Here is a 26,938-nt window from a genome sequence, read left to right as displayed (position 1 = left end):
GCAGTTTTCGGTTTCTAAGTAACGCGAATGTGCGTATTTCTGAGTGGGCGATGTGGGCTCTAAGACCCACGAGATACACGAGGCTTCAGATAGCCTGGTTTGTCCCTTGGACATGGGACAGTGCTGTGTGGCCTTGCAGCTCTTGGCGTTGCTGCTGCCAAAGCAAAGCCTCTGGCTTCTTTGGAACCTGAAATTCACAGTTCCTAAATGCCCCACCTGACTCTGTGCTGAAACTGGATGTTGCTGCTCTGGGCTGTTTTGTCCTCAGCAGGAGCTGTGCTGACCTGCAGGGAGGCTCAGTGAAGAGAACTGGGACCCTGGGACCTGTGCAGATGTAAGACACCCCTCCGTGAGCCCATCATCTAGGGACACATCACATCTGCTGCTTTGTCTAAGTCACTTGCCCAGGGAAAGGGGCTTGTTGTCTGATGGGATAACCTAACATGGAGCTGAGGAACGGCCCTGTATTTCTGATATAAGCTGGCTGCCTTCCCAATAGGATTCCTGCCAGAAGCTGCGAGATGGGGGAGGACACATCACAGAGAGGGTGACTCCTCCGTCAGGGAATCTCCCTGCTACGGACTAGGGTTCCAATTTCCAGGTTACTCCCAGTTTGCCACACTGGACTGACATCCCGCCTCTCCTTCCCTTACCTGCTCTGCCTGCCCACACCTTAGGATCTCAGTGGTTTGTTCAATGCAAGCATTCCCAGCAAGGAATTCATCTTTAGAGCTGGCTCACGAAATAACTGCCTGAGGCAAAGGGGACCTGCCTTATGGAAAAACGTGTGAAATTTCTTACTACATTTAGGATTTCATCCTGATTAATTCCTTTCCACCAATGTAGAGTCCCCATGATAAAAGTTCTCTTCCGGGAAGGTGAGGAGAAAGATGTACAGCATAAATTTTCACCAGTGTCCCAGGATCATTCCTCAAGGGAGCCAGGCCTCCTCTGCATTTAAGGGGTTCGAGGTCTGTAACGTCGCTCAAGTCTGGGAATTAAATGTGGGCCGTGAGTCTGTGTTTCCTGAGTTGAATTCGACTTGCTCATTTGATCTAGAACTTTTTGTTTACACAGACCCAGAAAAACCTAGTGGGCTTGCTATGTATTTCGCTCCTAGGAACATCACGGTTAACTAGTCTCCAAGGTCGGTCTGTGGGAGTCAGACACTTCTGATTGCGGCTGTCACTGCTGTGCATTAAGGGGAATCGCACCCACCCGGCCTGTGGCCATTCAGTGCTGCCCTCGCTACCTCAGCATCCAAATCCTGCCGCTTTGGGATCCGAGTTCATGTAGCTTTTCCTACTGAGTGGCTCTGGTCCAACTGCAAGTCCCATCATCCAGCGAGATTTCCATCCCAATTTACGAGGTGCAAAGCACAGTACACAGAGGGAGGGCACCATTCCCAGCTGGCTGGCAGAGGTCGGAAAGTGATGGCCTCCCTCCAGCAGCCACACCAGGCCTGTCCTGCCACCGACAATCAATCCTTTAGCACAGCTGAGGTTTCCCTTGTCTCCATTGCCTGCCTCCCGCATGGTCCCCCGGCTGTTGTGGTGGGGAAGAGGGAGGGAATTGCAGAGCCAGTCCCTGTCCTGTGGAGGTGAGCCTCTAACCAGGGAGAGAGAAATGACACCTGTACACGTGGTAGGCAGTGTGTTGTGGACCGCCTGTTAGGCGAGGTGGCCAGGAGAAGAGAGGGGGGAGGAGGACCAGCGTGGGCTGGTGTGGCTTTGGGGGGCTTGCTGGGGGCGGTCCTGAGTGCTGACTTTCTATGGTGTCCAGGAGGGACAAGGGAGAATGGGTGGGTGGGGATACCCGAGGGAGTCAGTGGCTACCCCACCCCCAACCCACTTAAGGACTTTGTCCCCACAACGGAGTATGGGCTGTAGGACATGTGGGGTCACATCTGAGACAGCACATTGTCCCAAGAGATAGACTAGAAGCCGGAATCCAGTGATGCTCAGACACGTGGAGCATGTCAAGTTCTAGACCAGGCAGGGAGCCGCAGTAACAAAGTGTTGGGAGAGAGTGGGTGTAAAATGTAACGCACCCGTCAATTTACATGAAATGCCCAGAAAGGGCAAATCTACAGGGACAGAAGTTAGATGAGAGGTTTCCCGGGCCTGGAGGTGGTCATGGGGATTGACTGCCAACAGGAACACGGATCTCTTTGGGGTGATGGAAGTGTCCTAGAACTGGATTGTGGTGGTGGTTGCTCCACCTGTATATGTACTAAAAGTCACCGCATTGGACTCTTAACTGGGCGAATTTTGTAATATGTGAGTTGCACCTCAAGAACGCTGTTTAGGAAATGTAATGCAAATGTTCCAGTGGGTCCTGGAGGAAAGTTATGCGGTTGTCGTCAGAACAACAAGGACTCCGTTGCTGTCTCTCTGTGTCCTGGGTCCTGCCTCCAGGACCCATCACTGCCTGCCTCCTCCCTGTGTCCCAGATGCTCCCGCCAGATGGAGTGGGTGGGCTCACAGTTCAAGTCAGGAAGTCAGGCCAGGAGGAGCGCTGGTGAGTGCACACGTCTGCGCGTGTCTGTGCGTGTTCATGCACACGCACCCTTTGGGTGATCATAGGGGTAATTCACAAACCCCGCTGCGGGCAGACTCCCATAATCCATCCAGCGTTGTAAATTGCACCTAGTTGTTTTCCATTGTTCAGGAATCCCAGGGACCCAGCTTCAGTTTCCTGGCCACCAGCCTGGGCCCTTCCCTCCAAAGTCTGATCACAGGCTGACAGGGAGAGTGGGGAGGGGTGTTGTCCCCTGCACAGCGCCCCCTGCCCATGCCAGGGACCCAGTGGGCATGCACAGCAGGACAGTAGCCAGGAAAAGGGAACCGCAGCCGCCTTTCCATCACGCAGCCATGGAGACTTGGGATGAGCCTCACAGGGGATGCTTCAAGCTGACGGGGGAGGGGCGGTGGTTTCCAGCAGCACTGGGTGTGCAGGAAGACCGACACCCTCACTCCCACCCCGTTCTTACCTCCGTGGCCACAGAGCTTTCTGTGGGTTGGGAGATACAATGTGTTCCAAGTAACAGGCTTCAATAGATGGTGCTGGGGGAGAGTCCAATTGAGTTCACTCAGAAAAGAGGGAAAGCAAGGGGGAGGGATTGGACACTGTTAGCAAGGGTGGCGTCAGTGTGAAAAGGGGTTCCGCTGGGGGAGCAGGCAGCAGTCCTGCGAGGCGGACACTAAGAGGCTTGTTCCTGGCGACATGGCAGGGCTGGAGACATGGGCACGTGAAGGGCTTTGAGAGTCAGACAAAACGTCTTCTGCAAGGTGTTTCCTGCTTGGAAGACTCATCACCGGTGGTCCTGAGGCTGTGCTCTGTGTTCCGGCACATGGAGAATAGAGGGCTGGACCACAGAGCAATGCAAAGGAACTCCCTGGTGATTCTGAACCCTGCAGAGGTGGGATGTCCATCTAGTGCTCAGATCACAACGAAACGGATGCAGGGCCCAGGGTCCAGGTGGGATTTTGGAAGTGCAGGGAGAGACCCGAGTGTGCAGTCTACACAGATCTTACCCGAGGGCCGCAGATAGCAGGCCACCATGAAATGAGTGGGGGTGTGCTCTCCGGTGAGGATGTGGGTGCAAAGCTCCGGAGATTTCTGCCATTGCCAAGTGGCCACAACCCAGGCACGATCAGAACTGACGGTCTTGGTGAAGGACTCCCTGTCTTTCCTAAACTCCTCACCCCTGTTTGATGGTAAGGGTCATAGGACCAGATGTGAGACAGCAAAAGGTGAGGAAAGGGGATCAGATGTGCCTTGGCTGTGACAAGAAGAGAACCAGTCTGTCTTCCGGATTGACCCCTTTAGGTCCTCTGGTTGAGACGCGAGAGCCCCCGAGACTCCGGGACTAGTCCCTGATTTCCAGTTGAGGGACTACTTAGGGCCTCAGAGCACCGCCGTCTCTGTGGATGGACGATTAGCCGGGTAGAGGGTATGATTTTCTGAGTTACAAGAAACGAATGAGACAATACGGACATTAATGTTTTCTAAGGCATACAGCTCCATCTAAAGTAAGCCTGTCACACCTGCTAGCTACGGTTCCTGCGGTTTCATTGTTGCTGTTGCCAGTACTTAATGGTACTTAATCTCCTAGATGGAAACACTCCGAGGGCAGGGGGCACCCCAGTTGCCAGGAGGTGGGGACCTGACACCTGCCCTTCACTAGCAGGGTTGATTGGCGCTCTCTCAGGACCAAGGCCCTGCCAGTGCCTGGGGCCGCGAGGTCTAGGAGACACGGGGAGGGTCTCCCTCGAAGAACCGCTTCTCTGAGGACACAGCCGGCTGGGCAGGAGGTCTTGGGAGATGTTTCTGGGTCTGTCAGCAACTACTGCGATTCTCAGCCGGGCGTCTCCACTCTAGTGCAGACACTGGCGTGATGTATCTTAGGAGAAAAGACGAGGAGGAAAACGACGTCTCATAAAAATACCGCCTTTCCTCATGTTCCTGCAGGATTGCTTTTCTGGCTCTGGAGACGTTTCCTGAAGCCCAGCTCCAGGACTCAGGCTTTGAGATGAAGGCCTGTCTTGTCCGAGGGGAAGGAGCCTGGCATCGCCTGTGGAGGCAAGGACGGCCTTCAGGAGACGTGCTCACCTCACTGACAACCCTCTTCAGCTCCTCCACTGTGTGAGTCTGTCTGGGCCTCTCCTGTTTCTGTGATGTGTTTTAGGGTTCTGTTTATGAGATGTTGATTGTTCTCCTGGGTTAAAGAGAGGCGGATGCCGGGACCCCAGTCTCCTCTCCCAGGGACTGACTGGAAGCTGGGCAGAGGAGGAGCTGGTACCCAGGATGAGCGCACATCCCAGATTCACTCGTGCTCCCCAGATTGCAGGGGCACTTTGGCTCCTTGATTTTTCCTGATTGATTTGCTCTCAGTGAGGAGCGCCCCCCTTCGTCCCTGCAATGTAACGGGAAAGAGGAACTCTTTCTTACTTCTAATTTGCTAAGTGTTGTCAGATGCAAACTTGTCAATGAGCCATGTGCACAAATGCTAAATCAGTTTCAGTGAAAATGCTCACTCTTGGATTTCCACCCACTCCCCTACTTCTTTACAGGATGGGGAAGGTGTACGTGTGGCTTGTGTGCCCGCGTGATGATGGGGGAAGGGGATGCATGACACACCTCTGTGGCTCAGTGTCATAGGTGGTCTCTGAGGAAGGATGACCCTCTTTCCCAGTCCCAGCGGTGAACTGACCCACAGCGCCCATGTGGGGCTGGTGAAACTGCATTTCTGACTCTCAGCTCTTGGTAGCACCCAGTGCTCCCTGACCGACTCAGTCTCACCTCACTCTGCTGACCCCTCTGAATGTTCCTCATCTTCCAACCTGCCCCTGCGCAGGACGGCCCGCTCCACAGCCTCGGCTGCAGGGTCATTTGCCCCTTGCCTGCTCAGGTTCCCCTCTGGGACCCGCGATCTGGTCAGCCACTTTCTACATCCCCCGCAAGGAGAGCAGGCCCCTGGGGTGTCACCTGCACCACAGCGGAACCCAGATTGGCTCCAGAAAGCTGTGATCCAAAACTCGCGCCGTCCCTCTGCCCAAAGACACTGCTGGCTCACTGTGCACACTGTCCTCCTGTGAGTCTAGAGAGAGAAGGGGTTGAAACCCTCCTTGACATGGAGGGCCTCTGCACCGCTTGTCTCACCTGCCCTGTCTGAGCTCTGTGACCTGTGCCTGCCACTGCCCCTGTGGGCCTTTCCCCCCGTGACTGGAACAGACACTCTTTGCGGGGCCTTGTCTTTCATGTTGACCCCCGACTTCCCCTACTCTATCCAGGTCAACGGAGCACACTGTGCAACGTGTGCCTTGTCCAGAATGTTCGGACCATATGTGGTCACTAAACCCCTCACGTCAGAAATATAAAATGAAGTAGAGTGAGGAAGAACAGCATGGTCACATGGGCCAAGGCGACAAAATCATATCTAAGATGAGCATACAAAAGCATATGTGGGATCAGAAAATATGGAAATTAGTTGTGGCCTTGACAAGACCAGCAGCAGTGGAGTGGTAGGGACAAAAGTTGTGTTGAAGGGGGTTGAGCAGATAAACAGGAGAAGTTGAAACAGTTTTTTTTTCAGTCACTGTAGACGGCATTTATTTCCCTCATTAAAAAACCTCCATAGCGCATATAAGTTTAAAATCAAACTTCTCGTTCAAAGTGTTGCACACATAGTGAAATAGAAGCGTTTAATTGCTTTATGTTTACAGTTTTAAAAGTCTGAAATGCACTGAGGGAAAATCTGAGAAAGCCAGATTTAACATGTTTTAGGGAGTAAACTTTATAATGACTGTGTCGACTATTCTGCCCCCAATGCCAGTTCTACAGACCACGCTACTACAATCTACAGGAAACCATGAAGTAAACTAGGTACGAGCTGAGTCCTGCATAATGAAGAAAGAGGTAAAATGATGTAGGGTGGAACAGTTTCTGTTGTACGTAATTTCTGTCAAGCCTTCAAGAGTAAAAAGCAAACTCCAAAGGTTTAACTCACACTGCAGCCGTATTGAAAACTGTCCAGGTCCGCCCCTCTCCCTCAATTAATTCCTCCCTCCAGTATAATGTGAAAATAAAAGTATCTCCAGTGGCCGGGGGCATGGGCCCTGAAAAAGAAATGGGGTACCCAGCCATTGCTCTCCTTGACATGGAGCCATCACCAGCACTGGAAATAGTTTTGCTTTTAAAATCAACACGTTTATCGCGCCAGCAGCTGCAGAATGACACGTGGGAAGGAGATGGGTTTCCAAGCACCCCTCTGTTGGGGGAAGGCTGCATGCAGAAGGAGGTGAGGGTTCAGGAGAGGAGTGTGGTAAGTGCAGGAGCAAGTTCCCGGAGCAGCTGGAAGGCATGGAATCCTGAACACTGGGTGATGGCAGGCTGCAGTGAGGAGCGGGAATCCTCCCGGGCAGCAGAGGATGCCAGGTCAGAAAGACGTGGATTGGTTTGGGGCAGCTCTCAGAAGTCCCCCCCCCATTACTTCTGTCTTCTCCATGAATTATTCGCTGAGGCCATTGGAAAGGAAGTGGGTCCCCTGTGAATAAGGCAGTTGTGTCGGTAGCATGACATGGAAAGTGAGAAGTAATGCTTTCCTGATCATGGATTTAAGATAATTCAGTCAAGTTTCCAGTTCTGTGATCACTGCTCAGGGTCTCAGACAGAGACATGGACTTATTGACACAGAGCAGCAGAGTAAGGACAGGAGAGAACAGCTAGAGAGGGTGCCTGATGGGCAGTTTGTGGTACTGAGTAAGCTGGGTAAGACGGGGCCTGATGGAAGATGTCCAAAGCTGTGGGGTCCACACTGGACACCCCCAGAAGTTGAAGGCTGTATGAGCAGACCCATTAGAGTGAGGGAGCTGGACTCCTATGGCAGGGTGTTGAGGTGACGAGTCACGGAGGGCTACAAAGGGACATCATGTGTTCATTTGTGTGTGTGTATGTGGGGGGGGGGGACATAGGTGGGGTGGATTCCCTGATGCCCCAGGCTGTACCTTGGGCAGGGGATGCGGTATCCGGAGGACCATAGCATGTCTGAGGACAGAGAGGCTCTGCTTAGGCCAGGGCGAGGCCCCTGGGCCCAGAGGGTTCCCGAAAGTGAGGCTGAGAGGAAGAGGAGGGGGAGGAGGACGGTGTCTCAGGCCCGCCAGCCGAAGGCAGAAGCTGAGTAGGCCGGGCGGGAGCAGGATGACTAGGGCAGTGGTACAGGCGCCGCACGAGGGGCGCAGGGACCGCTGTGTCAGTCGGGCGACAGGACGTGGACGTCACAGAGCGGGGACGCTAGCGCACAGTGCAAACAGGGTGCAGAAGGCACCTCCGGCACAAGGCTGCAGGGCGAACGGCAACGACCTCACGGCGCCCCCGCGCGCAGGCTCAGAACTGGCCAATCCGGGCGCAGCACCGCCACGCATGCGCATCCGCCCAGGGGCGTGCACTCGCGGCCTTTGTCGCAGCGATTCCGAGGGCAGCCTCGGGAGCGGGGGCCGTGCCCAGGGCTGCCCGGCGGCACCACTCGGGTGGTCGCAGTGCTCCGCGGGGCTTCGGGGTCAGCGCGCTGTTCTTCCTCCGCCTAGGTCTCCTCGGAAACCTCCTGAAACGGAGCGGTGTTTGACTTGCCCGTGAAGCACGGAGTTTCTGTGCGCAGCAGGGGGCAGTGTTGTGCCGCGCAGGCGCCGGCTCCCCGCTCCCCCGCCCTTCTCGTTAGAAAAAACTCGGCAGTGTCTTCACCGCATCGCGGTGTTTTCCTTCTGCGCCTGCGCACGATCCCGGGCCTTGCTGTTTGTTGGGCTCCCTTTCCGTGGATCTGTTTTGTAAAGCTTGTGCCTGGGGACAAAAATCCCTGTTCCTTCCAAATTACCTCTTCTTCTCCTGGGCTGCTTGGGTTCCTCAGGAACTTGTGGTTCTGTTTTTCCGAATGCGCTGGTCGCTGTCTTTCCCCACCTCGTTTGGCCTTGGCTGGGCCTGTGTCCATAGGTTCCTCCGTTATGAAACGCCCTCATGTCAGGGTAGAAGCTTTGGACGACAGATAAATGTACTGAAGGGTCACCCAAACCACAGTGCCGGCACCCCGCCTAGGCCATTATTAGTGTTTTGTGCTAACTCCCCTTAGCATTTTTCTTCAAGAGCTGTACTTACCTTCCTTTTTGCATCCTAACCTCTACCTCCTTGTGCTTTAAAGTCAGTTTTACAGGGTTGAAAGTCGTTTTCATATTTAACGTCATTGTACAGAAAAGTAACGCTGAGGTGTTGTAAATGTAGAAAGCTTTTGTGAGTGTTGAGTTGAGGACACAGCGACCCATGTAAGATGCAAAGGCAGCACCCGGGTTCACCTTTGCGACCGCAGGAGCGCAGTGCCTGTCTGGTGCACGCCTGTATCCCCAGCACCTGGAAGCCTACCTAACGCGGAGTGGGGGCTCACTCAGCATAGGGAAATTTTTCGAAATATGATTTTCAGGACACTTTTCTTTCTATGTGTAAAAATCCGTCTTTGCCCAGCCGTGGATTATAATATAGCAACAGTTCTACATGGGGTTTTTATTGTTGTTGTTTGTTTTTGTTTTCATTTGGCCCTTTTCAAGTCGGCATGAGTCTATGTCATTAACATTTCTTAAAATGAGATTTTCTGAGTTGTACTAGGTCACTTGACAGAGATCCATTTACATTGTTGGTGACAGACTCAGGACACACCCAAACACTTTCCAGTTTCAAGCCTGTTTCCTTCACTCCAAAAAGAGTTGAATGAGGCTGGAGTGAACAGGACGTAGCAGAGAACGGCCTTGATCGAGATGGTGCGTCTTTAATATTGCTCCCTGGGTTCATCAGCTATCTTTTCAGAAGCACCCTGGCCTGCTGCATATTTGGTTCATAGAACATTGATTCTAGAACATACTGGATGGTGATTTGGTCTCATGGTTCCAAACTGCAGTCACCCTGTCCTGTTGCCTGGGAGACTTGCTTTGGGTCATGTAATGAGGGGCTGTGGGTATAAAGAATACACTGAACATGAACTTAGGGGCCCAAACACGGCCAAGCTATTGGAATTGGGAACAAGGCATCTGCCCCCACTTTGTATGAAGCCAGCCTGATCTGAACGTAGATGCCTTTCTCACTAAGTCCAGTTACTACTTGGACATGCATTTTTATCAAGCATCACATAAGAGAAAAAAGTCCCAAGTTCCTTCTAACCCTAACCCTAACCCTAACCCTAACAGCACTGACCACGAATAGTTCGAACACTTTGATCGTGACAACTTCTTTACCATAAATGCTCCTGCTTATTGGACACCCAGTTCTTCCCTAGTATTTTCTTCCACTCCGGTCTCCTGGAGGGCCTTGGGCCTGGGCTCAGGAGAACTCCCTTCTGGTTCCTGGTCTACCAGCCTTACCGTTTTTGCTCTCTGAGCTGCTTTGCTTTCTGAGCTGCTGTGTCTACCACTTTAAGGAGGGGACTTGCACTGAGGTATCAGTTGAACACGGAGGCGCATGCAGGAAAGCGGTGGTGAGAGGGCCGCTGCTCCCAGTCAGAAACTCCGCTTTTCTCCTGTGTGTGTTGGAATTCATTCTAGGAAGTGTTAGCTTTCCTCTTCTGTAGAGGTCAATGGTCTACATACCGTAATATTCCCGCTGATGCCACTCCCCCCGACACGAAAGGAAGAATGGAGAAGGGTGACATTGTAAACATGAACACACTGGGCCATCCTTAGCAGTAGAGATGCGAAAACTGGCCCAGAGCTTAGCTCCCAACGCTGTGAAGCACCTATTCCCGCCTTGTTGTATTGGAAAGATTATCTGAGAGAGAAACATCTTTTTAAAAGCTAGTGTATTTTTAATCTTCTCTTCATACACTAGACGTTCCCCTGAGTTAATAAGCGCATGCACTGCAGCATCATCAAAAACCAAAACCGAGAAAAATTGGAGCCTTTATTTCAGTTTAGGGAGCTTTACATGAAGTATCTTTTCCAAATGAGAAATCATAATTGCTATCTTTGCTAACTAATGGCATCCTTTGTTGCGTTATTCTGACACAGACACACACTGTGTGCAATTTGAGGATGTAGGGAAAGGCTTTACTCCCCCTGAAGTTATGATTCCAGAGCTTGTGCTCCTACCTGTTACAAAGTCATGTGGGAAGGCGTTTTGCGTATATACTGTGTGTCAGGCAGTGCACTAAGCCCTCTGTATGTACTGCCGTCTCATCCATCAGAGAAACCTTACCTGGCAGGTTAGTACAAATATGCCCATTATCATGAGAAAAATGCTGCCATTAGATCCCTGCCAGGCGTGTCTGTAGAATCTGAGCCCTGTGATGACTCGGGCACACTTTTCCCTGCAGTCTCACTATTGGGAACACTGGGAGTTGCCTTCAGAAAATGCTTCCTATTGACCAGTGGCGACTGTCCTTCATGCGAGTGACCCTGTAGAACTCTGTGCTTTTGCTGCTGGGAAATTGGGGTCAAATCAGTGGTAGCACCTGGGGAGAAAAGACTCCAGTTAAAATGATTCAAATGGAGGTTAAAGGCTTCATCCAGCTGATGTGTGTCACCTTCAGACCAGGGACACCTCTGAGCTGAAGCAGAACTGGAGACTGTACAGGGAAAGTAGAAGGAAGGAACATGGGTACGCAAAGGGCATGAGAAGCCCATGTAGAGGGAAAGGAGAGACAGGTCCCTGTGCAGGGAAAGGAGAAGAGAGGTCCATGCCTCTGCTGTTCCCAGGTTGCAGTTTCTGTAACAGCTGCTAATGTGTGGTTGGAGAGGCTGGGAATTGGTTCTGCTGCTTCTCTGACCCTTGGTGCAAATCTCATTCCAGCAGCCTTCAGAAAAGTTGTTTGACAGCTGTTTTTGTACGTGTCCAGTGGGGAGTCCGTGGGAGTCTTGCTTACCCCCCCACACAAGAGAACACAGGATATGGTGAGGCCAAAAAGAAACACCCACGGAGCCATAAGTAGGGGAGTCATATCACTATACTCTCTCTGGCAGCATCTGCCTCTCTGCAATCAGCTCTTGTTAGCTCAGCCACCATCTTCTTGCTAGCCCCCATTTTTTTTTTGCTAGCGTAGCCACAGCAGTTATATTAGTGGCCAGTGGCTCACTGGTTACAGCTGACGGCCAACTAGCCACAGGTGATGGCCATCCAATCACAGTTGATGGTCATTTACTACCTGAGCCAGCACCTTTCTATGTGAGGCCAAGAGCCTGGAATCTACTTTCTGGGGCTCTGTCCCCACAGTACGTCTTGTGTTTGTTCCTTTTTCCGGGTTACAGGAGGTGCCAAAACAGATAGAGGAGGGAAGAGAAGCGAAAAACAATTTCAAGGAGACAGGGATTGAAGCAAGGAAAAGTGGGGCCTGTTTTAATTAATTTACAGTGTCTCCTCTTAGACAAGATGAACTCCTGTCATTATCATCCCATTCTTTTCAGAGTGGAAGGAAGAGAGATGGACAAGGTCCAGGAATTGAGTCCAGAAGTGGGGTGAAGGAGCAGTGCGTTCTTGGTCTCCTGTCCCCGATCATGGCCTGGATCATGTGTTTCCACAGCCCAGTGGGCAGCTCTTGATTAGACATGATTGAATACCCTTGGGAAGGAGTACAGGTATCAGAATGAAAAGAAAACAATCAAAGGAGACATGGAGGTAGCGAATTAACTTCACGTCCATGTCACTTCATATTCATTGAAAATTCTCATGTCTCGTTTTCTCATTTTCTCAAGCACTCATTGTAAACATAATTAAATCTCCTTATATGAATTTCCATTAATCCGTTTTTCATGAGAAAGATAAAAATAAATGCATGGGAATTAAATACAGCAATGGATATTGAATCTCACAAATACTTCTTAAAAGCCTTTTTGAAACAGTAGCCACGTAGTTTTCACCTGTCACCTAGCAGGCACTTAAAGAATTACCAGTACTCTCAGGATACAATGACAGGGGCAGTGGCCTGGGTTCCTAGTTAAAGGAACGTGACAAGTGTGTCAACCTGTAGGAATCCAGGCAAGACACATGTGGGGGCGGAGCCCCAAAGAGTAGTTTCCAGGCTCTCGGCCTCACATAAAAAGGTGTTGGCTCAGGTAGTAAATGGCCAACTGTGATTGCATGGCCATCAGCTGTGGCTAGTTGGCTGTCAGCTGTAACCAGTGAGCCATTGGCCACTAATATAACTGCTGTGGCTACGCTAGCAGAGAGAGAGAGGAGGAAGAACGGGGGCTAGCAAGAAGATGGCGGCTGGGCTGGCAAGTGTGGATGGCGGTTTGCGGACAGTGTGAATCCAGCCTCCATTGAGAGTATAGTGCCGCCAGAGAGAATATAGTGGTATGACTCCCCTACCTATGGCTCCGTGGGTGTTCCTTTTTGGCCTCACCATATCCTGCGTTCTTGTATGGGGAGCGGGAGCAGAGACCCCGCAGGCCTCCCCGCACGACAAATGGCGCAGCGAGCAGGGTCTCCAGCATGACAACACATTATCTAAAATGTGGTCATGGATTTATGCAAGAAGTTTGTCCCGGCGTTCATTTTTATGTTTGAAACACAAGGTAAGAAATGTGGAAGGTGCATGTGCTAGAGTGTAGAGAAAGTGGCATTTCCAGAAGGTAAATGAATTACCTAACGTCAACCATTGAGACTTCAGAGTACCTTATTGGATACTGCACTATTACAAGGACGTAAAAATGAAGCTGATATGCAAAACGAGGTGAAAGTGATTGGGTGGTGGATGATTACTCAATTTTTCTGTTGTCTTTTCTCTGCCTTCCCAATTGACTGCAAATAGAAGAATTTCCTTTATCGCCTGACAGAAAAACTAGGAGTGAATATATGACTTATCTCCTCAGTGGGTTCTGTAATCTCCCTTCCCCCTGGGCAGGATGAAGGGGCAGTTGGCCCTCACCACACGGAATATAAGATGAGCATGCTAGAGGACAGAGAAAACAAATGGATTTCATACATTGAAAATACAATGGTAAGCAAAGAAAAAGACAGGCAAAAATGTAGCTGCAGAACTGAGGAAGGCTACAATGTGCTATTGCTCTTTGAGAAAGGAATTGGGTTATTTCTGCTGTCTATGTCAGGTTATGAAATAAAATATTTTTACTCTTTTTGACGACTTATACTTTCAGGAAGAGAACTGAATTTAAAATTTTCAAGCTTTTTCAAATGATTTTAGAACAGCTAACTCATGCTCTGAGTTTAATAAAATCTGGTGAAGTCACAATGCAATATGAATCTCATAGTGTTTACTGTGCACCTTTATAGGAGAGAAAACCAATAAAGAAAATCTTCCCAAGCTAATAATGGTCATCCTGGGGTGATGGGACTCCGGTTTAGTTTGCTTTGTTATAATTTGTGAATCCTCCAAATATTCTACAAGGAGCTTAGAGTGACTAGGGTACTGGAGAATACATGGATAAAAACCGAAAACAAACGGAGGAAAGCTGGTGACAAGACATTCCGATCAGCAGAAAGACAAGACTATGGAGCCAGGACACTTGGTTTCCAGTAGCGATGCTGCTGAAGGGAGCCTTTTGCTCAATGTTGGGCCTGGCACAGCGAGACTAGAGAGAAGCAGCCATTTATTGTGGAGGAGACTCACCACAGTTTTTTTCAGACGGGAAGGGCGGGGGAGGGATACGTTTATGCGGTCCCACACTGCCATCTAATGTCCAGAGAAACAGCGTTCAGGTTTCTAGCACAAACTCCATCCTTTTCTGTAGTTCTTTGAAAAACCACCACAGAAGGTGTGTCAACCCTTTATACCAATAAGGGCCAGATAAACCAAACCTCTGCCCAAGAGACCTCTGGGAACCAAAAGCGCTGGCGTCTTCGTAAGTCCCGCCCTCGAAACCATAGCAACAGCGTGTGAAGTGCTTGTACCCAGGACTCCTGCACCAATAGGGCTGGAGCTGTGGTACAATTGACGGTTTCTGGGCCTGCGCACGGACCCCTTAGGTTGGTGTCAGTCTGGAGCCCACATCTGGCGGAACTTTCCTTCCAGTCCCTGTGACAGACTTTCAGTTGAGGGACTGGGTCACTTGTAACCCAGTTGCTCCACCCGCCCCTCCCTTACAAGTGAGGGACCTGGCCAATCCCCAGCTCTTCCTCCTATCCCCCCAGGCCTTGCCCCCCATCACCCCTCCCCCTACCTCCACCTGCCTGTGAACACCTACAACTGCTGACACACTCACTTGCCTCCTCTCAGCCCTCAGGCCAGGGAACCCTCCACAGGGTCTCACAGCCCAAGAGCTTGACTGGATCAACCCTGGAAAATCTCCTTAGGGATTTTCTCCTGGGCAACCGACCATCCCGGTGCTCAAGGACCTGCACTGGGGTGGGGACAGAGCCAGGAGTGCAGTTTCCAGGCTCTTGGCCCCACGTGGAAAGGTGCTCACTCGGGTAGTAAAGGGCCATCAACTGTGATTGGATGGCCATCAGCTGTGGCTAGTTGGCCATCAGCTGTCACCTGTGAGCCATTGGCCACTAATATAACTGCCTTGGCTACTCTAGCAGAAAATGGGGGCAAGAAGATGGTGGCTGAGCTAGCGAGCGTGGATTGCAGTTAGCACAGCAGATTGCAGCTGGCAAGGGGGGTTGGTTGGCAGATAAGCGGAAGGCAGGTTGCACATGATGTGGCTCCCGCTTCCTGTGTCCGCAACCCAGCTCCATCGAGAATATAGTGGTATGACTCCGCTATCTATGGCTCCGTGGCTCCGTGGGTGTTCCTTTGGGGCCTCACCATGTCCTGCTTTCTTATGTGGGGAGTGGGAGCTGAGACCCCACATGACAGCACCTCAGCTTTGATGACAAAACCCCACACCTTCCTGAACTGTTCATCTTGAATCCATGACCAGGAGAGCACTGCTTCTCACTTTCCCTGTCACCTTCCTACACCTCTCCCTTACTCACTGGTACCCGGCTTCCATTCCAGTGACCTCTCCTAATAATTCATGGAGAGCACAGAAGCTATGGGGGGGAGGTTCCTGAGCTTCTCAAACCCAGTGGAGGTGCTTCTCCCCTGGCATCCCCTGCCGCCCCTGAGCATACCTGCTCCTGACTGCATCCAGCCCTCACCTGTGCTCAGGGTCCCTTGCCTTCCCCCTGCTCAGGGACTGCTCCTGCACTCATCACTCCTCTTGGCTCCTGTCCCTTGTGCGTGCAGCTTCCCCAACAAAGGGGTGAACATGGAACCGCTTTGCACGTGTGATTCTGCTGCTACTGGGTCATTACCTGTTGATTTTCAGAGCAAAACTGTTTCATCTTGTCCTGAGACCATTCGCTTAGTGTATGTCACTTACGGAAATTGGAAATAATAGACCCAGAGTGGGACACTGAGGTCACTGTTGTCCTTGGCTCCTTTCACCACACTGGATAGTGGGAGGGGAGAAAAAAGCACAGGGACTTGATGACTTTGGTTTGTGTTCTCTTCTCTACGCAGCATGGAAAAAAGTCCTTAGGATTCCGAAAGGTAACATTTTGGTGGGCAACATATGTTTAAAATTTGAGTTTCTATCTCCTCAAGTGGGAGGGAAAATGAAATCAATTCCTGGGCTGGAGAAAAGCCACACACAATGCAAAGGGAGGAAAAGGAAACACCTTCCAAGGCTCTTCTTCACTTTTGTTGCTGCTATGAAGTCTCCTTCCAGCATTCCAGTCAGGATCTCAAAGGGCAGTCATGCCATTAACCCTGTAATTGCGATAACACCAAACAAAGGCATTTTCAAATGCCTTTTTTGTGTCATGCTATGGCATCTGGATATGCGGCAAAATTGATGTCAAATGTTACATCCTACTAATGTCATAAATGCTGGAAGGATCGTCGCGGTCAGTGAAACGTGACCAAAAAAAGGTATGAATGGGATCCACCTTCCCTGCTGTTTGACTCTGGTGAGCAGATTGGAATATAAACTCTGAATGTTAAAAACATGTTCGTATGGGTGATGCTTTTGCTCAGATGGTTGACTGTGGATTAAGGGAAACAAGCAAAAAGGCAAGGTCTATGTGGAGATACACATTTCGGTTCTTGAAGCAGTTTTCGGTTTCTAAGTAACGCGAATGTGCGTATTTCTGAGTGGGCGATGTGGGCTCTAAGACCCACGAGATACACGAGGCTTCAGATAGCCTGGTTTGTCCCTTGGACATGGGACAGTGCTGTGTGGCCTTGCAGCTCTTGGCGTTGCTGCTGCCAAAGCAAAGCCTCTGGCTTCTTTGGAACCTGAAATTCACAGTTCCTAAATGCCCCACCTGACTCTGTGCTGAAACTGGATGTTGCTGCTCTGGGCTGTTTTGTCCTCAGCAGGAGCTGTGCTGACCTGCAGGGAGGCTCAGTGAAGAGAACTGGGACCCTGGGACCTGTGCAGATGTAAGACACCCCTCCGTGAGCCCATCATCTAGGGACACATCACATCTGCTGCTTTGTCTAAGTCACTTGCCCAGGGAAAGGGGCTTGTTGTCTGATGGGATAACCTAACATGGAGCTGAGGAACGGCCCTGTATTTCTGATATAAGCTGGCTGCCTTCCCAATAGGATTCCTGCCAGAAGCTGCGAGATGGGGGAGGACACATCACAGAGAGGGTGACTCCTCCGTCAGGGAATCTCCCTGCTACGGACTAGGGTTCCAATTTCCAGGTTACTCCCAGTTTGCCACACTGGACTGACATCCCGCCTCTCCTTCCCTTACCTGCTCTGCCTGCCCACACCTTAGGATCTCAGTGGTTTGTTCAATGCAAGCATTCCCAGCAAGGAATTCATCTTTAGAGCTGGCTCACGAAATAACTGCCTGAGGCAAAGGGGACCTGCCTTATGGAAAAACGTGTGAAATTTCTTACTACATTTAGGATTTCATCCTGATTAATTCCTTTCCACCAATGTAGAGTCCCCATGATAAAAGTTCTCTTCCGGGAAGGTGAGGAGAAAGATGTACAGCATAAATTTTCACCAGTGTCCCAGGATCATTCCTCAAGGGAGCCAGGCCTCCTCTGCATTTAAGGGGTTCGAGGTCTGTAACGTCGCTCAAGTCTGGGAATTAAATGTGGGCCGTGAGTCTGTGTTTCCTGAGTTGAATTCGACTTGCTCATTTGATCTAGAACTTTTTGTTTACACAGACCCAGAAAAACCTAGTGGGCTTGCTATGTATTTCGCTCCTAGGAACATCACGGTTAACTAGTCTCCAAGGTCGGTCTGTGGGAGTCAGACACTTCTGATTGCGGCTGTCACTGCTGTGCATTAAGGGGAATCGCACCCACCCGGCCTGTGGCCATTCAGTGCTGCCCTCGCTACCTCAGCATCCAAATCCTGCCGCTTTGGGATCCGAGTTCATGTAGCTTTTCCTACTGAGTGGCTCTGGTCCAACTGCAAGTCCCATCATCCAGCGAGATTTCCATCCCAATTTACGAGGTGCAAAGCACAGTACACAGAGGGAGGGCACCATTCCCAGCTGGCTGGCAGAGGTCGGAAAGTGATGGCCTCCCTCCAGCAGCCACACCAGGCCTGTCCTGCCACCGACAATCAATCCTTTAGCACAGCTGAGGTTTCCCTTGTCTCCATTGCCTGCCTCCCGCATGGTCCCCCGGCTGTTGTGGTGGGGAAGAGGGAGGGAATTGCAGAGCCAGTCCCTGTCCTGTGGAGGTGAGCCTCTAACCAGGGAGAGAGAAATGACACCTGTACACGTGGTAGGCAGTGTGTTGTGGACCGCCTGTTAGGCGAGGTGGCCAGGAGAAGAGAGGGGGGAGGAGGACCAGCGTGGGCTGGTGTGGCTTTGGGGGGCTTGCTGGGGGCGGTCCTGAGTGCTGACTTTCTATGGTGTCCAGGAGGGACAAGGGAGAATGGGTGGGTGGGGATACCCGAGGGAGTCAGTGGCTACCCCACCCCCAACCCACTTAAGGACTTTGTCCCCACAACGGAGTATGGGCTGTAGGACATGTGGGGTCACATCTGAGACAGCACATTGTCCCAAGAGATAGACTAGAAGCCGGAATCCAGTGATGCTCAGACACGTGGAGCATGTCAAGTTCTAGACCAGGCAGGGAGCCGCAGTAACAAAGTGTTGGGAGAGAGTGGGTGTAAAATGTAACGCACCCGTCAATTTACATGAAATGCCCAGAAAGGGCAAATCTACAGGGACAGAAGTTAGATGAGAGGTTTCCCGGGCCTGGAGGTGGTCATGGGGATTGACTGCCAACAGGAACACGGATCTCTTTGGGGTGATGGAAGTGTCCTAGAACTGGATTGTGGTGGTGGTTGCTCCACCTGTATATGTACTAAAAGTCACCGCATTGGACTCTTAACTGGGCGAATTTTGTAATATGTGAGTTGCACCTCAAGAACGCTGTTTAGGAAATGTAATGCAAATGTTCCAGTGGGTCCTGGAGGAAAGTTATGCGGTTGTCGTCAGAACAACAAGGACTCCGTTGCTGTCTCTCTGTGTCCTGGGTCCTGCCTCCAGGACCCATCACTGCCTGCCTCCTCCCTGTGTCCCAGATGCTCCCGCCAGATGGAGTGGGTGGGCTCACAGTTCAAGTCAGGAAGTCAGGCCAGGAGGAGCGCTGGTGAGTGCACACGTCTGCGCGTGTCTGTGCGTGTTCATGCACACGCACCCTTTGGGTGATCATAGGGGTAATTCACAAACCCCGCTGCGGGCAGACTCCCATAATCCATCCAGCGTTGTAAATTGCACCTAGTTGTTTTCCATTGTTCAGGAATCCCAGGGACCCAGCTTCAGTTTCCTGGCCACCAGCCTGGGCCCTTCCCTCCAAAGTCTGATCACAGGCTGACAGGGAGAGTGGGGAGGGGTGTTGTCCCCTGCACAGCGCCCCCTGCCCATGCCAGGGACCCAGTGGGCATGCACAGCAGGACAGTAGCCAGGAAAAGGGAACCGCAGCCGCCTTTCCATCACGCAGCCATGGAGACTTGGGATGAGCCTCACAGGGGATGCTTCAAGCTGACGGGGGAGGGGCGGTGGTTTCCAGCAGCACTGGGTGTGCAGGAAGACCGACACCCTCACTCCCACCCCGTTCTTACCTCCGTGGCCACAGAGCTTTCTGTGGGTTGGGAGATACAATGTGTTCCAAGTAACAGGCTTCAATAGATGGTGCTGGGGGAGAGTCCAATTGAGTTCACTCAGAAAAGAGGGAAAGCAAGGGGGAGGGATTGGACACTGTTAGCAAGGGTGGCGTCAGTGTGAAAAGGGGTTCCGCTGGGGGAGCAGGCAGCAGTCCTGCGAGGCGGACACTAAGAGGCTTGTTCCTGGCGACATGGCAGGGCTGGAGACATGGGCACGTGAAGGGCTTTGAGAGTCAGACAAAACGTCTTCTGCAAGGTGTTTCCTGCTTGGAAGACTCATCACCGGTGGTCCTGAGGCTGTGCTCTGTGTTCCGGCACATGGAGAATAGAGGGCTGGACCACAGAGCAATGCAAAGGAACTCCCTGGTGATTCTGAACCCTGCAGAGGTGGGATGTCCATCTAGTGCTCAGATCACAACGAAACGGATGCAGGGCCCAGGGTCCAGGTGGGATTTTGGAAGTGCAGGGAGAGACCCGAGTGTGCAGTCTACACAGATCTTACCCGAGGGCCGCAGATAGCAGGCCACCATGAAATGAGTGGGGGTGTGCTCTCCGGTGAGGATGTGGGTGCAAAGCTCCGGAGATTTCTGCCATTGCCAAGTGGCCACAACCCAGGCACGATCAGAACTGACGGTCTTGGTGAAGGACTCCCTGTCTTTCCTAAACTCCTCACCCCTGTTTGATGGTAAGGGTCATAGGACCAGATGTGAGACAGCAAAAGGTGAGGAAAGGGGATCAGATGTGCCTTGGCTGTGACAAGAAGAGAACCAGTCTGTCTTCCGGATTGACCCCTTTAGGTCCTCTGGTTGAGACGCGAGAGCCCCCGAGACTCCGGGACTAGTCCCTGATTTCCAGTTGAGGGACTACTTAGGGCCTCAGAGCACCGCCGTCTCTGTGGATGGACGATTAGCCGGGTAGAGGGTATGATTTTCTGAGTTACAAGAAACGAATGAGACAATACGGACATTAATGTTTTCTAAGGCATACAGCTCCATCTAAAGTAAGCCTGTCACACCTGCTAGCTACGGTTCCTGCGGTTTCATTGTTGCTGTTGCCAGTACTTAATGGTACTTAATCTCCTAGATGGAAACACTCCGAGGGCAGGGGGCACCCCAGTTGCCAGGAGGTGGGGACCTGACACCTGCCCTTCACTAGCAGGGTTGATTGGCGCTCTCTCAGGACCAAGGCCCTGCCAGTGCCTGGGGCCGCGAGGTCTAGGAGACACGGGGAGGGTCTCCCTCGAAGAACCGCTTCTCTGAGGACACAGCCGGCTGGGCAGGAGGTCTTGGGAGATGTTTCTGGGTCTGTCAGCAACTACTGCGATTCTCAGCCGGGCGTCTCCACTCTAGTGCAGACACTGGCGTGATGTATCTTAGGAGAAAAGACGAGGAGGAAAACGACGTCTCATAAAAATACCGCCTTTCCTCATGTTCCTGCAGGATTGCTTTTCTGGCTCTGGAGACGTTTCCTGAAGCCCAGCTCCAGGACTCAGGCTTTGAGATGAAGGCCTGTCTTGTCCGAGGGGAAGGAGCCTGGCATCGCCTGTGGAGGCAAGGACGGCCTTCAGGAGACGTGCTCACCTCACTGACAACCCTCTTCAGCTCCTCCACTGTGTGAGTCTGTCTGGGCCTCTCCTGTTTCTGTGATGTGTTTTAGGGTTCTGTTTATGAGATGTTGATTGTTCTCCTGGGTTAAAGAGAGGCGGATGCCGGGACCCCAGTCTCCTCTCCCAGGGACTGACTGGAAGCTGGGCAGAGGAGGAGCTGGTACCCAGGATGAGCGCACATCCCAGATTCACTCGTGCTCCCCAGATTGCAGGGGCACTTTGGCTCCTTGATTTTTCCTGATTGATTTGCTCTCAGTGAGGAGCGCCCCCCTTCGTCCCTGCAATGTAACGGGAAAGAGGAACTCTTTCTTACTTCTAATTTGCTAAGTGTTGTCAGATGCAAACTTGTCAATGAGCCATGTGCACAAATGCTAAATCAGTTTCAGTGAAAATGCTCACTCTTGGATTTCCACCCACTCCCCTACTTCTTTACAGGATGGGGAAGGTGTACGTGTGGCTTGTGTGCCCGCGTGATGATGGGGGAAGGGGATGCATGACACACCTCTGTGGCTCAGTGTCATAGGTGGTCTCTGAGGAAGGATGACCCTCTTTCCCAGTCCCAGCGGTGAACTGACCCACAGCGCCCATGTGGGGCTGGTGAAACTGCATTTCTGACTCTCAGCTCTTGGTAGCACCCAGTGCTCCCTGACCGACTCAGTCTCACCTCACTCTGCTGACCCCTCTGAATGTTCCTCATCTTCCAACCTGCCCCTGCGCAGGACGGCCCGCTCCACAGCCTCGGCTGCAGGGTCATTTGCCCCTTGCCTGCTCAGGTTCCCCTCTGGGACCCGCGATCTGGTCAGCCACTTTCTACATCCCCCGCAAGGAGAGCAGGCCCCTGGGGTGTCACCTGCACCACAGCGGAACCCAGATTGGCTCCAGAAAGCTGTGATCCAAAACTCGCGCCGTCCCTCTGCCCAAAGACACTGCTGGCTCACTGTGCACACTGTCCTCCTGTGAGTCTAGAGAGAGAAGGGGTTGAAACCCTCCTTGACATGGAGGGCCTCTGCACCGCTTGTCTCACCTGCCCTGTCTGAGCTCTGTGACCTGTGCCTGCCACTGCCCCTGTGGGCCTTTCCCCCCGTGACTGGAACAGACACTCTTTGCGGGGCCTTGTCTTTCATGTTGACCCCCGACTTCCCCTACTCTATCCAGGTCAACGGAGCACACTGTGCAACGTGTGCCTTGTCCAGAATGTTCGGACCATATGTGGTCACTAAACCCCTCACGTCAGAAATATAAAATGAAGTAGAGTGAGGAAGAACAGCATGGTCACATGGGCCAAGGCGACAAAATCATATCTAAGATGAGCATACAAAAGCATATGTGGGATCAGAAAATATGGAAATTAGTTGTGGCCTTGACAAGACCAGCAGCAGTGGAGTGGTAGGGACAAAAGTTGTGTTGAAGGGGGTTGAGCAGATAAACAGGAGAAGTTGAAACAGTTTTTTTTTCAGTCACTGTAGACGGCATTTATTTCCCTCATTAAAAAACCTCCATAGCGCATATAAGTTTAAAATCAAACTTCTCGTTCAAAGTGTTGCACACATAGTGAAATAGAAGCGTTTAATTGCTTTATGTTTACAGTTTTAAAAGTCTGAAATGCACTGAGGGAAAATCTGAGAAAGCCAGATTTAACATGTTTTAGGGAGTAAACTTTATAATGACTGTGTCGACTATTCTGCCCCCAATGCCAGTTCTACAGACCACGCTACTACAATCTACAGGAAACCATGAAGTAAACTAGGTACGAGCTGAGTCCTGCATAATGAAGAAAGAGGTAAAATGATGTAGGGTGGAACAGTTTCTGTTGTACGTAATTTCTGTCAAGCCTTCAAGAGTAAAAAGCAAACTCCAAAGGTTTAACTCACACTGCAGCCGTATTGAAAACTGTCCAGGTCCGCCCCTCTCCCTCAATTAATTCCTCCCTCCAGTATAATGTGAAAATAAAAGTATCTCCAGTGGCCGGGGGCATGGGCCCTGAAAAAGAAATGGGGTACCCAGCCATTGCTCTCCTTGACATGGAGCCATCACCAGCACTGGAAATAGTTTTGCTTTTAAAATCAACACGTTTATCGCGCCAGCAGCTGCAGAATGACACGTGGGAAGGAGATGGGTTTCCAAGCACCCCTCTGTTGGGGGAAGGCTGCATGCAGAAGGAGGTGAGGGTTCAGGAGAGGAGTGTGGTAAGTGCAGGAGCAAGTTCCCGGAGCAGCTGGAAGGCATGGAATCCTGAACACTGGGTGATGGCAGGCTGCAGTGAGGAGCGGGAATCCTCCCGGGCAGCAGAGGATGCCAGGTCAGAAAGACGTGGATTGGTTTGGGGCAGCTCTCAGAAGTCCCCCCCCCATTACTTCTGTCTTCTCCATGAATTATTCGCTGAGGCCATTGGAAAGGAAGTGGGTCCCCTGTGAATAAGGCAGTTGTGTCGGTAGCATGACATGGAAAGTGAGAAGTAATGCTTTCCTGATCATGGATTTAAGATAATTCAGTCAAGTTTCCAGTTCTGTGATCACTGCTCAGGGTCTCAGACAGAGACATGGACTTATTGACACAGAGCAGCAGAGTAAGGACAGGAGAGAACAGCTAGAGAGGGTGCCTGATGGGCAGTTTGTGGTACTGAGTAAGCTGGGTAAGACGGGGCCTGATGGAAGATGTCCAAAGCTGTGGGGTCCACACTGGACACCCCCAGAAGTTGAAGGCTGTATGAGCAGACCCATTAGAGTGAGGGAGCTGGACTCCTATGGCAGGGTGTTGAGGTGACGAGTCACGGAGGGCTACAAAGGGACATCATGTGTTCATTTGTGTGTGTGTATGTGGGGGGGGGGGACATAGGTGGGGTGGATTCCCTGATGCCCCAGGCTGTACCTTGGGCAGGGGATGCGGTATCCGGAGGACCATAGCATGTCTGAGGACAGAGAGGCTCTGCTTAGGCCAGGGCGAGGCCCCTGGGCCCAGAGGGTTCCCGAAAGTGAGGCTGAGAGGAAGAGGAGGGGGAGGAGGACGGTGTCTCAGGCCCGCCAGCCGAAGGCAGAAGCTGAGTAGGCCGGGCGGGAGCAGGATGACTAGGGCAGTGGTACAGGCGCCGCACGAGGGGCGCAGGGACCGCTGTGTCAGTCGGGCGACAGGACGTGGACGTCACAGAGCGGGGACGCTAGCGCACAGTGCAAACAGGGTGCAGAAGGCACCTCCGGCACAAGGCTGCAGGGCGAACGGCAACGACCTCACGGCGCCCCCGCGCGCAGGCTCAGAACTGGCCAATCCGGGCGCAGCACCGCCACGCATGCGCATCCGCCCAGGGGCGTGCACTCGCGGCCTTTGTCGCAGCGATTCCGAGGGCAGCCTCGGGAGCGGGGGCCGTGCCCAGGGCTGCCCGGCGGCACCACTCGGGTGGTCGCAGTGCTCCGCGGGGCTTCGGGGTCAGCGCGCTGTTCTTCCTCCGCCTAGGTCTCCTCGGAAACCTCCTGAAACGGAGCGGTGTTTGACTTGCCCGTGAAGCACGGAGTTTCTGTGCGCAGCAGGGGGCAGTGTTGTGCCGCGCAGGCGCCGGCTCCCCGCTCCCCCGCCCTTCTCGTTAGAAAAAACTCGGCAGTGTCTTCACCGCATCGCGGTGTTTTCCTTCTGCGCCTGCGCACGATCCCGGGCCTTGCTGTTTGTTGGGCTCCCTTTCCGTGGATCTGTTTTGTAAAGCTTGTGCCTGGGGACAAAAATCCCTGTTCCTTCCAAATTACCTCTTCTTCTCCTGGGCTGCTTGGGTTCCTCAGGAACTTGTGGTTCTGTTTTTCCGAATGCGCTGGTCGCTGTCTTTCCCCACCTCGTTTGGCCTTGGCTGGGCCTGTGTCCATAGGTTCCTCCGTTATGAAACGCCCTCATGTCAGGGTAGAAGCTTTGGACGACAGATAAATGTACTGAAGGGTCACCCAAACCACAGTGCCGGCACCCCGCCTAGGCCATTATTAGTGTTTTGTGCTAACTCCCCTTAGCATTTTTCTTCAAGAGCTGTACTTACCTTCCTTTTTGCATCCTAACCTCTACCTCCTTGTGCTTTAAAGTCAGTTTTACAGGGTTGAAAGTCGTTTTCATATTTAACGTCATTGTACAGAAAAGTAACGCTGAGGTGTTGTAAATGTAGAAAGCTTTTGTGAGTGTTGAGTTGAGGACACAGCGACCCATGTAAGATGCAAAGGCAGCACCCGGGTTCCCCTTTGCGACCGCAGGAGCGCAGTGCCTGTCTGGTGCACGCCTGTATCCCCAGCACCTGGAAGCCTACCTAACGCGGAGTGGGGGCTCACTCAGCATAGGGAAATTTTTCGAAATATGATTTTCAGGACACTTTTCTTTCTATGTGTAAAAATCCGTCTTTGCCCAGCCGTGGATTATAATATAGCAACAGTTCTACATGGGGTTTTTATTGTTGTTGTTTGTTTTTGTTTTCATTTGGCCCTTTTCAAGTCGGCATGAGTCTATGTCATTAACATTTCTTAAAATGAGATTTTCTGAGTTGTACTAGGTCACTTGACAGAGATCCATTTACATTGTTGGTGACAGACTCAGGACACACCCAAACACTTTCCAGTTTCAAGCCTGTTTCCTTCACTCCAAAAAGAGTTGAATGAGGCTGGAGTGAACAGGACGTAGCAGAGAACGGCCTTGATCGAGATGGTGCGTCTTTAATATTGCTCCCTGGGTTCATCAGCTATCTTTTCAGAAGCACCCTGGCCTGCTGCATATTTGGTTCATAGAACATTGATTCTAGAACATACTGGATGGTGATTTGGTCTCATGGTTCCAAACTGCAGTCACCCTGTCCTGTTGCCTGGGAGACTTGCTTTGGGTCATGTAATGAGGGGCTGTGGGTATAAAGAATACACTGAACATGAACTTAGGGGCCCAAACACGGCCAAGCTATTGGAATTGGGAACAAGGCATCTGCCCCCACTTTGTATGAAGCCAGCCTGATCTGAACGTAGATGCCTTTCTCACTAAGTCCAGTTACTACTTGGACATGCATTTTTATCAAGCATCACATAAGAGAAAAAAGTCCCAAGTTCCTTCTAACCCTAACCCTAACCCTAACCCTAACAGCACTGACCACGAATAGTTCGAACACTTTGATCGTGACAACTTCTTTACCATAAATGCTCCTGCTTATTGGACACCCAGTTCTTCCCTAGTATTTTCTTCCACTCCGGTCTCCTGGAGGGCCTTGGGCCTGGGCTCAGGAGAACTCCCTTCTGGTTCCTGGTCTACCAGCCTTACCGTTTTTGCTCTCTGAGCTGCTTTGCTTTCTGAGCTGCTGTGTCTACCACTTTAAGGAGGGGACTTGCACTGAGGTATCAGTTGAACACGGAGGCGCATGCAGGAAAGCGGTGGTGAGAGGGCCGCTGCTCCCAGTCAGAAACTCCGCTTTTCTCCTGTGTGTGTTGGAATTCATTCTAGGAAGTGTTAGCTTTCCTCTTCTGTAGAGGTCAATGGTCTACATACCGTAATATTCCCGCTGATGCCACTCCCCCCGACACGAAAGGAAGAATGGAGAAGGGTGACATTGTAAACATGAACACACTGGGCCATCCTTAGCAGTAGAGATGCGAAAACTGGCCCAGAGCTTAGCTCCCAACGCTGTGAAGCACCTATTCCCGCCTTGTTGTATTGGAAAGATTATCTGAGAGAGAAACATCTTTTTAAAAGCTAGTGTATTTTTAATCTTCTCTTCATACACTAGACGTTCCCCTGAGTTAATAAGCGCATGCACTGCAGCATCATCAAAAACC

General features: G+C 51.6%; 1 protein-coding gene across 6 annotated transcripts in view; it reads left to right on the top strand.

Moving 5' to 3' along the window:
* The window catches only part of LOC148754611 (P antigen family member 3-like), a 113,959-nt gene extending 95,743 nt beyond the window's left edge, over positions 1–18,216 (top strand). For 4 of the 6 annotated variants that reach the window (XM_088795250.1, XM_088795253.1, XM_088795252.1 and 1 more), the window contains exons 4-5: positions 4,474–4,647; positions 16,796–18,216. In XM_088795250.1, the coding sequence (XP_088651376.1) occupies positions 4,474–4,647; positions 16,796–16,865 (244 nt within the window). In that variant the 3' untranslated portion in view covers positions 16,866–18,216. Of the gene's footprint in view, positions 1–4,473; positions 4,648–6,337; positions 7,455–16,795 lie in introns of those variants that run through there. The other 2 variants (XM_088795254.1, XM_088795255.1) reach the window with 2 other exon arrangements.
* The last annotated feature ends 8,722 nt before the right edge of the window (positions 18,217–26,938 follow it).

Source organism: Rhinolophus sinicus, chromosome 18, assembly GCF_057876585.1.
Source record: "Rhinolophus sinicus isolate RSI-liver-muscle chromosome 18, RSI-T2T, whole genome shotgun sequence".
Classification (NCBI taxonomy): Eukaryota; Metazoa; Chordata; class Mammalia; order Chiroptera; family Rhinolophidae; genus Rhinolophus; species Rhinolophus sinicus.
The sequence above is the reverse complement of the archived record's forward strand: the minus strand, read 5'-3'. Positions and strand labels throughout refer to the sequence as shown.